The sequence below is a fragment of the Protopterus annectens genome, chromosome 3.part0, assembly GCF_019279795.1.
Source record: "Protopterus annectens isolate FY-2018-M chromosome 3.part0, PAN1.0, whole genome shotgun sequence".
NCBI classification, from domain to species: Eukaryota; Metazoa; Chordata; order Ceratodontiformes; family Protopteridae; genus Protopterus; species Protopterus annectens.
In genome coordinates, this window is record NC_056731.1 from 50444433 (window position 1) to 50455748 (window position 11316).

General features: G+C 40.0%; 1 protein-coding gene across 1 annotated transcript in view; it reads right to left on the reverse strand.

Moving 5' to 3' along the window:
* Positions 1–1037: 1037 nt before the first annotated feature.
* LOC122796250 (glutathione S-transferase A-like) overlaps positions 1038–11316 on the reverse strand; it is a 51269-nt gene continuing 40990 nt past the window's right edge. The window contains exon 6 of the mRNA XM_044064573.1: positions 1038–1398. Coding sequence (XP_043920508.1) covers positions 1263–1398 — 136 coding nt within the window. The 3' untranslated portion in view covers positions 1038–1262. The remainder of the gene's footprint in view (positions 1399–11316) is intronic.

The window sequence follows — 11316 nt, forward strand, 5'->3', positions numbered from 1 at the left end:
AACAGCTGAAGTGCAGCTGCATTTAATTTTATTTTATAAAAGAAAATTCTATTTAAGTTTTGTACAAGTTCAAATATTAATAGAAATAAAACACTATTGTTCTTCCACTTATTTTGTGTTCCATGATCATATTTTGGTTGTCTGTTCTTCAGTTTGAGTTTAAAAGTTGGTATCCCACAATTTCAATGGAGTGGGTGAGGTTGCATAATTATGTATGCAAATGTTATATTAGTCAGCGTACAGATTTGTATGTATTTTTTATGGGCCTTGGTCCAGATTTTTTATGTTTCCAGGTTGGGAGGTATGGGCACATATTAAACAAAGTTCGCTTGAGTTTTCAACACCTCTGAGCCAAGATCATCAATAACCCCCTTAGAATGGTTACAGCTGATCTCCTGCAGGAAGAGAGTGAGCCAGGAAGCCACCACTAAGGCTAACTGAGGCAGTCTTGACATGAAGCTTTGTAGCTCTACCATATACTTTCTGGTATCTTGATGGAGGACGAGATAAGCTTTGAGGTATGTTCATTTGGGGGTGGCCATACCCTGAAACTGAGTACATATACATCCTTCAGACCCACCCATTTAATGAGCCTGGCATCTGATCTCCACTCCAGCCCTCATCAGAGATAAATTTGCCCAAATCCCATCTACATATTTTTCCACATTCCCCCCAACATGAAGGGAAAGCAAGCTTTTGCTTTGTCATTCCTTCCCCTCCACTTGCCAAAGCAGTAAATGCCTAACCCACTAATTAAACTATGGTCACCTAGGCTGGAGGGAGGGTTTTCTCCACCTATGTCATAGAGCTGCCTACAAAGTTAACTCCAGAATGGCTTCCTCATAGTCTCTCAGTCATGATAACATTTATATGAATCAATTTAAATCTACCACATGAAAACGATTAGTAGAAAAGCCATAGTTTCATAGCTTTATAGTTGTAAGATGGTCTGCTACCCAATCAGCTGCAACAAAATTGCCAAGCAATTTATACTTCAATTTCTGAAGATTAACTGAAGACAAATACTCGACATGATATAAATTAACTATTAAAAGCATTTATTGTCAGTCAAATATTAACAGTATTGTATAAACAGGTACTAGTATTTCACAGCCCATAATCAGGACTACATGTATCCAGTCTAGACAAAACATTTTCTAAAACCTGAGATGCACATTTAAAATTACTATAAATTACTAAACATTAAACAATATCAGACTGTACTACATATATTTCTTATCTGTTTTAACAAAGCACACAAGTTATACATTTTTCAGCATATCCATAACTGCATCAGGATTTTCCTTCCAATGAGGTGGCCATGTAGCTTGGATAGAGGGTCTGCTCTTCACTGAATTGTAGTACTTTGCCAGGTTAGGGTACTTGTCTTGTGAAACCCTAAAGATAGAACAACATTTTAGAAGTTAGTGGGTAGTTAAGGTAGGCTAGTACTACAATTTCAAACAATGAATAGTTTGCTTTTAATTCTTAGCTTGTATGAAATGAACTGCTTAAAGTATTCATAAAGTGTGGAACGGTATAAAAAAAAACTATGCTATTCTGAAGGGAAAACAACTCATTTCATTTACTACAGATCCATAAATATGTCAACTGATCCATAAATATGTCAGCTGATGCAAAACAATATACAGTTCTCTGCACTGCTCACATTAAATTATTTTAATCTGTAGTCTGAGATCTTAAAAAAGACTGTTGCTCTTATTTTTTGTTAAGTAAATAAAAAAAAGCAGACAAAAGCCTTACCTTGGGATGCACAATCAATATCCCTGAAGGTTTCTATATCACAGTAAGCCTGAAATGACTGAAGTGGTGACCATAGCATGGAGAATGGTTTTGCTGGGGAACCCACATGCAAATGCAGCATTTTTGGAAGCAGCTAATGGGGAACCCACATGCAAATGCAGCATTTTTGGAAGCAGCTAATACTAAATGGCCCCTGGAACTATCAGCTACTCAAATTAACACACTCTGTCAGGTTACATTTTTGCAGGGAGGACAATATGAATGCCATCTTTTACAGCATATATCCAGTACTTCATATAGGACAAATCATGACTCATCACAACTATAGGTGAGTGTAAAGGAACTATGGGAGAGTGTCTCCGTCTATGTTTTTGTTTTGTTTGTTTGTTTGTGTGCGTCCGTGCATGTGAGTGTTTTTGTGTGGTGTTCACCCTGCTGGTGGTTAGGTATTGAAAGCCAGCTCTATATCTGTGTGTGTGTGTGTGTGTGTGTGTGTGTGTGTGTGTGTGTGTGTGTGTGTGTGTGTGTGCATTTGTGTTGTGTTTATGTGTATGTGGGGGGTGCACACGGTACCACGATGCATGTGCTGGTAGGGAGAACACTAGTGCGGTCAGGTATGAGAGTGCAATGTTTAACTCATAGACATGGTAATAAAACCACTAATGAAATGTTCCTCTGTGTGACTTTACCTTGTCTCTGAATCAGAGATTCACCATTTCACATGAGTGGAGAGAATCTCTCTTAATTCTCCCTCTGAAACTCCAACAGATTCAGTAAGTAGAAATGGAAAACATCAGCCAGCTGCAGTTGTAATCTTCAGACAGTAAAATCACTCTACTCCATCCAGGCATTTTATCATGAAAGCTATCAGGAAAAGATATTAAGTGATTGCAAACTACCTCCTATCCTTGACACGAACACACAAATTAGGGGCATACCACACTCATTGTTTCCCCGAGTTTCGTTTTGGTGTTTGAAAGCTGTTAATGATGGATTACCAGAAGCTAGACGAAACAAGACAAGTTGTGCACCGGACATGAAATCCCAGATGTGTATACAGGTGGTTTCCTGACTGCTACCAATTACTCACTGTGTACTTAGGGTGTATCTTTAAACTGCAATGAAAAGGGCATGGTACTATGACTTTCTGCCGTCAGATTTAGCCTCCCGTCTCCTAAATTTAATGACTTGCTTCATAAAGTTATACCTAAAGACAGAAACATCAAAAACTAAATGCATATAAGAACTTCCTGTAACTAACAATATGAGATCTAGTATCTGAACTTTTTATACTCACAAAAACAACAAACCTTTTCCATCCTCTGGTATAAATTATGTAGGGTTGTACTACGACTTTTAATGCATAAATATTGAGAAATGTAATTTGATCTCTCTCCACTATCCAAGCAAAAGAAACCTCACCAAAAACAGTGAAAAAAAAAAAACACTAAAATGATGCTCTGAAGTCACGCTTCAAGATGACGTATGCATGCATCAAATGAGATAGGAACTCCAGTACACTTTCAGAAATTCTTCTCTTATTTACAGCACACATATGTAAGTTTAAACTACTTTTATCGTCTGTACATTACCTGCTATATGAATACATGTAGAGGGATAACTTTGTATTAATTTTCAAAAAGCATAGGGTGGGGTTTCAGTTTCCCCACCACAGAATGGTATAATCCTTCAGGGTTTTTCAATCAGTAAATAACAGTCATATAAGAAACAGAATAAAAAATACTTAAAAGCAAAAGAAATGAAGTTTCTAACAAGTCTTCAACCACCAATGTGTTCTTCAGAATTCTGATAATGGGGACATGGGTGGATACCTCACAAGTTTCATCCAACATCATAACAAAGTCAAATTCTTTCCTTGAGAATGTTCATATAATTAGCTTCTGTTTATATAAAGCTATGATTATTTGTTACATATGTATTTTTTATTATTTTCCACCCTGATTATGCTCAGATATCAGCTCCGATATCAGCAAAAGAAATGGTTTGGAGGGACGAATACATCTCACAAAGAATACCAGTGCTATGGAACAGACTATCCATCCACGTAAAACAAAGCTCATCCCTGTCCATATTCAGGCACAACTTAGATCTCTGGATAGGTAATGCGAAATTTACCCCAGGACTGCCTTCTGTATTACTACTAATTGAGAGAGGTAGCTCCTAAATGTTTTATCTCACACATAGGTCCCCTCAAATTGTCTACGGTATGATCCAAGTTATTCTCATTAGAGGTAATACATAATGATCAACCATGGAATGGGTAAGGCCAATCTAACATCAAATGGGATTGGTTAATTCAAACAAATCGGTTAACCTTAAAATAGCCTGCAAGGGCATCATACCTCCCAACCTGGAAAAAAATCTAAATTTTGGACAAAAGACCCATGAAAAATAGGTACAACTGGCCAAAAAATCAGGATGGTGATTAACATAAATTTACATGCATAATTATGCAACCCCGCCCTCTAATGGAATCGTGGGATAGCAGCATTCAAATGCAAATTGAAAAACAGGACAAAATATTAAATAAATAATAAGTAACCAGAGCAATAATTTCAAACACAAGAGCATGCAACTAATTCCTAAATATCCAGAAATATCCCTGGGTGTGCCACTGAAATCATAGCAGCTGTGATTTGTAACAAAACAGGAAGCCCTAAACAACACTAATAATCCACATTTATAGGCTTTTTTATTCTTCAAAAATCATATTATTAGAAATAGCACCTAAGTGGGCAATACTAGTAAATAATGGCTGTTCCTGACTTGGGGCCTTCATCTCTAATTCATTTTGCTGTTGCTCCTCCTATAACTACACACATTGCACTCACTGCTTTTGGTACTTCATACCTTACCTATTATAAACAACCAGAAATAAAGCACATGACATCATAAATTAATGAATGGAAGCCAGTGAGAAAGTAAGAGTGCCCTTTAGCTAGCATCACTGTAAAGACATTTTGTGAATACACAAGTCTTTTATAATGCACTAGCTTTTCTACATAAAGCAGAGCAACACATTTAAAAAAGTGACATGCAGTTGTAACATTAGAACACTGGAAAGGCATGGGGATTTGTAATGCGGCCCTGTAAATGAACACACAACACACGTTTAGGACAAAAGCACACTAGTTTACATCCAAGAAGTAGGTAGTCTAGAAAATAGCCCACCATCACCATTTTAAGAAGAAAAATAAAAAGTGCCAAGAAAACTTTTTTTTCCTAACTGGATAAGAGTCTAAAATGGTTAACTCAAACAGTGCTGCTTCTGTAAAGGGCAAACCATTGCTCTAATGGGCCTCATCACCACTTTCAGGAATTATTTTAATTCACTGAACCCTTCACTCGGCAAACATGGCACAAGAGTTTTTTTTCAGAAGCATCAAGTTGAACTATAATGCACTGTAGTCTGCATGCTAACCACACAAGCACCCCAATCAGATATTTAAAAAAAGCAAATGCATATTGTTAAAAAGTCTGTATACAGTTAGCACCTACACCTAGCCTCTTCTCTAGTACCTAGAAGTCAGCTGCAAAAGAACAACCTGAAAAGTACGTCACAGATCAAACATCTGCAGAACAGCCAAAAGAAGAGCCAAATTATTTGCAAGCTGCCATGGAGTTAGAATTCAACAACAAATCTGCAAGAACAGCTCCCCACCTCCACACATGGACTTCATAAACAGTTAGCTGAGTTGGTACCCAGGTAGTCAGAGTTTACTTCATTAAACCTAAAGGTGACAAGAAAGCAGTAACTCAAAGAACAGTTCTACCAAACTCCCAATCCAGCAAGTACTTAGACGATGTCTGTCTCTGTCTCACTATACAGAAGTCTGCTAGGCTCACTCATACCTCTCAACTTCTTAAATCAACAAATCTGGACAAAGACAAAAATTACGGGGGGACAAAGGCTCAAAAATAGGGTAGACAGATTTTAAACATTGCTCTTATAAATCTAGAAAGTGGCTAAAATAATATATTTTGCATTGGCATGCATTTTCTGAAGGATAAGAAGTCTGAAATTCAAATGTCAGTCATTATTTAGTGACTTCAATCCTCAATGATTTTCCAGAAATCTGCAAATTTTATGAGGAAAACATTAAAAATTGGAGAGAAAAATCTGGACATTCTGCAAAAATTTGGACATTCTGCAAAAATCTGGACAGTTGAGAGTTATCTCAGTATGTCTATTATTATCCATTCTGTGGTTAGTACGCTACCTGCTCATACCTCTCAACCTGCAGACATTGAAAATAGGAACAAAGGCCCTTAGAAAGTAGTAACATACAGCTAAAAATCTGAACATCTAATTATAATAAAGTTTGAATACCAGATAATGCATAATCCTTCCTTTTTCCAGTAGGAATATGGGATACTAAATTATCAAAGAGAAAGTGCAATAATTTCTTTAAATTACTCATGCCACCAGTATGTTGGTTATGTTCTGTGGTTTTCAGATTTCATACTACTCCATTTCTTTAGACTCCTGGGGCAATCACTGTACTGCCTTCAGGTAAAATGAATAAAATGGGGACATATGATAACTCGCTTATCTTCTAATGCTGTCTTTGCCAGATAGTAAATATTACCTTGTAAGCTAGACTTGAAGAGGCATGTGGAACGCTTTTTTATAGGTTCATAGGTAGGTACTAGGCTATCTGGCTGAAGGCATTTATAAGCCTAGCTGGAATGTGCTGGCTTTCACCACGTCCTTAGGTTAGTTCCCTGTACCTCTGTCCAGCAGAGCCATTGAAGTAATCCCTGGGGTAAACTTTCTGTTTCCCATCCACTTGTCAAGGTTTCTCTTGAAGAGGGTTAGTGAGAGCTCTGTCTAATGTAGACTGGAATCTTGTTCCAGAGCATGGAAAGTCTATGGGACAGGAATCTATCCCTCCAGCATGTCCTATTTATTGTGGTGAGATTTAGATCCCTGGAGCATGTGGCTCAAGGGGATATGGTTTTCTTTAGGTGGAGCATGTCCATCAATTCTGGGTTGGACATGGCCTTGTATGTCAGGCAGAGATCACCTCTGAGTAGGTGGTATGCAACCGAGTACAGCTGGAGTTTCTTCAGATGAGCTGCATAGGGCATCTGCTTGAGGCCAGTGATCCTCTTGGTGAAGTACTTCTGTGATCTTTCCAGTTGTTGCAGGTGTCTTGTATGGTACACCCCAAATGGGGCATTGCACTCTATGATGGGTCTGATGAGTGATGCGTAGAGGGGCACAATGACCTCTTTCGATCTGGATGCAAATCCTTTTGCGATTAGGTGGGCCACATAGCAGGATTTTCTAACCACTTTGGCAATGTGATTATCAAAGGAGAGGTTACTATCTACTTGGGTCCCCAGATCCCTTATTACGTCTTCCATATTTAGGGGGCTACCACCTATGTGGTAGTTTGTGGGTACTTTGTTTTTTCCAAAGGGGATGACTATGCACTTTTTGGCATTTAGCTTGAGGCCATGGTTTTGACACCAGGTATCTGTCTCAGTGAGATCCTTTTGGAGGATGTCTATATCAGCCAGAGAGTCAATTATAGCCCCTAGTTTGCAGTCATCTGCGAACTTGGTCAGCCATAGTCTTACTGTGTTTGCCTCTACTTCTGAGAAGTATATGTCGAACAGGAGGGGTCCTAGGACTGAGCCCTGGGGAATGCCACTTGTAAACGGTTTAGAGTCAGACCTAGCTCCCGCAGCTCTTACAATGTGGATTCTGTCCATGAGCCATTTGGCAACCCATCTCGTGACGTAGGGGTTTAGATTTAGGCTGGTGAGCTTGTCTATAATACCCGAGTGGGGAATGGTGTCGAAGGCCTTTGCGAGGTCTAGGTAGGCTTTGTGGACCACCATTCCCTCTTCTATAGCCTTGGTAACTGTCTCAAAGAAGTCCACCAGGTTTAGGAGGCATGATCTGCCCTTAACAAAGCCGAACAGGGTAGGGTTCAGTGTTTGGAGGTTCCCAATGTCTCTGTTAATGAGATCCATGGTGAGGCACTCCATAGCTTTGCAGACCAAGCTAGTCAGGCTTATAGAGTGAGAGTTGCTGGGGCCTGTTGTGGCTTCACCTTTGTGGTCTGGAATAACTGTTGCTGTGCGCCACTCTGTGGGCACTTAGCCTGTGGAGAAGCTGAGTTTAAACAGTGTGTTTAGGTGAGGGGTTAGTTCATCTTTGAGCTCATGTAGGACACAGCCTGGGACATCGTCCGGTCCCACTGATGCTGTGTTTTTGGCTTTGGAGAGGGCTGTTTTAACATGAGTGTCTGTGATTTCAGGGGCACTACATTCTTCTGGTATAGTTATGGGCCCTTTTGGGGGTGAGAGGGGGGTGAAGTTTGCACTGAACCTGTCTGCCAGGATGTTGGCTATATTGGTTGGTTCAGTATATTTTGTGCCATTCTGCACTAACTCCGAGCAGATCTGAGAATTGCCACTTAGATTCTTGACATAACTAAAGAATGCTTTGTGGTTATCTTTGGAGTCCATGGCAATTTTTCTTTCGAAGCTAGCCTTGGATGACTTTATGAGGGAACATAGTTTCTTGCTGATACTGATTAGGGATGTCTTCCCTTCTTGGGATTTTACTCTTTTCTGTACTAGTTTCCTCCTTCTATTGTATAGCTTGTTTATGGCAGGGGTCCACCACACTGGTTTCCTTTTCTTGGAGGAGTGATTCTTGGCTTTGTTTGGGATAGCATGATCCATGCATTCTTGTAGGTGCCTGTAGAGTGCATTAGTAAAGGATTTTGCAGCTTGGACAGCATTATCCTTTAACATGAGGGCTTTGAAACTTCCCACCTCGGTCTTAAGTAATGTGAAGTTTGCTTTTGAAAAGTTTTTCACGGTGGTTTCTTTGACCAGGTGTGGTGGTGGAATGTGGATATCCACAGTGATTAATTTATGGTCAGATCTAACCAGCGAGGGGTTGACCTCCTGTGTGGAACATTGGTCACCCATGTTGGTGATGACCAGGTCCAATAGGTTGTCGCCTCTGGTGGGGGTGTTGACCAGTTGATCCAGGGCATTTGAGTTTATAAATTCTAGAAAATGTTGGGCAAGGGAGTTTGTACTTAAGTAGTTCTTACAGTTAATGTTTTGGTAATTTATATCACCCAATATCAGGGTGTTTGGTAGGACCTTTATGTTTCCCAGTGTTTCCAGGAATGTGGAGTGTGGGTCCTGGGACATGGTGGGTGGTCTGTAGCAAGCTAAAATTTGAATAGCAGTTTTGCCCGTTGCTAGTTGCACGTGGATGATCTCTGAAGCATCGTGCTGTGCCACTAACCTGGAGGTGTGGGTATCCTTGATGAATATGGATACTCCACCGCCTTTTGCATTTCTGCCTGGGTTTTGTGGCTGAAATGTATGGTATGAGTTGTAGCCTGGTAGTGCTGGGGTGCTCTCTGGAGCCTTAAACCAGGTTTCTGTTACTGCACATATATCGATTTTCTTCACACTGAGGAGTGCCTCGAGTGTGTGCATTTTGAGGTTTAGACGTCTGGCATTGAGTAGCATTACCCACAATTTTCTGTTACTTGTGTTATTTACGGCAGTGGGCTTGTTTTTTGAGCCTTGCCTAAAAAAAGCACTATGGGGGTGGCAAGAGCCTTGGCCAGTATTCGAAAGTCAAAGGGGGACAGGTGCAAGCCGTCTCTAACGAAGCAGCGTGGCTTGTTGAGCATGTCATCCCAGGCTGACAGACACTGGATCCCCTTTGAATGACACCAGGAGCTTAGACAATTGTTGAAATTGATAATTTTTTTCTCTATACCGTGGTATCATTCTTGGTGACGGCAGGATGCTACTCAGGATCAGGGTCATACCGGCCTGGGCTATGTGATCATGATTTTTCTGTACTTCTTCCTCCCTGCCTGCTTACAATCATCCCTTCTCTAAGTTTTGAGCCCTTTCATTCCCCACACAACAGCAGCCATCTTCTGCCCAGAGCACAGGCCAGCTGGAGGAAGACATCATTCAGTAGGCATGAAGGGTACCTGTGCCCATCCTGCCTCACCTCTTCTGTGCTGAAGATCCTTATACTAGCTGCCTGCATTTATACATACTTGTCTTAAAGCTGGGGTGACTAAACAATGCTCCCCTCCCCAATGCAGAACATTTCATGAGGTGGAGCTCAGAAGTTTTTCTGATAGGCCTAACTCCAACTATCACTGTTGGACCAATAACACCCCCACAAACCCATCAGTGCTTTTGGTTATATGTCACAAAGGGTCCAAGTCATATGCTTCATACACCCTCACTTGGTACAACACCAAAGATGTTGAGAATAGGTCCTGCCTCCCCCACTCAAGCAAAGACAAATTGCCAATCCTCCTATATTTTCTCCCCTGCAAAGGTTCACTAATCAAACCTAGGTCATCTACCATTACATCAGTTAGAGCCATGTAACATTGGTCAATCAAAACATTACATGCAGCTGTCATGAGTATTCAAAACTTCCCTCTGCTCTCCCAGTCTCGTGTAAATAGCAATCTGCACAAGGAGTTTGTCTTGATTTCTAAGTGTTTACTCTCCAAATGTCCCAAGTTATTTAACAGCAATGCAGCTTTCTTATTGTTCATCTGCAAGTTGGGAATGGCAGTTTTCTTTAGATAAAGTGATACTCTTTTTTATTAATGTTGTGATTGTTACTGGTTTTGTTTTATGTTTTTTAACAAAAATATATTTTAAGACTTATGGCTTATATTTTTAAAAGTTTTACATGATATTTATATCAGTAAATTACACACAAAAAATAAAAAAATATGAGACCCCCACTTGCTGCTACTATTTTATTCCCAAATCCTTCCTTCCCATCCTAATATCATGGGCTGCGGCAATCACCTATCCAATTCCAGGACCAGTACAGTAGTCCTCCTCCTGACGTGACTGTTTGTCACATCTTACAGACACACCATGTCTTCTTTGGTTGCCTGCCAGCTTGCCGCAAGTTGCGGGTGGACTGCGGCTGTAAATAACTGTTTTTTTAAACTTTCCGACTCCCAAGAGGCAGTTAGGCACTGCCATACTGTCTCACACTGCTGTGATTATAATGCATGCCAATGTATGTTGATGAAGTTGCAGGATATGATGGCAATGCGTGATGATGTCAGTGTTAACTACAAAATGTAAATAAGACCAAAAAAAAAAAAAAAAGGAAATCTGGATTTGAAGTGGCCACTCGGGAATTCGTGGCACCCCATTATTTTGCCCCCAAAATTGGGAAATACAGAGGAATTCGGTACAGTTGAGATGAAGGGCATCTACATTTTTACTTACCTATGAAGTTTTGAACACATATAGAAACGAACTCCAAAGTAACATAAAGGTTTAGATCAAGGCATTTATTGGGTGTAACTGATCATAAAATAATCACAAGTTTTAGCTTTTATATTATTTCTTTTGAGATTTTCTCATTTCTCCTTTGCTTCAGTGGAATGGACTACTCTCTTAGATTTTCATAGAACTTGCTCTAATATGGAATGTACTAACAAAAACATTTCACTTTTCTGACACAACACCTGTGAGATGTAACAC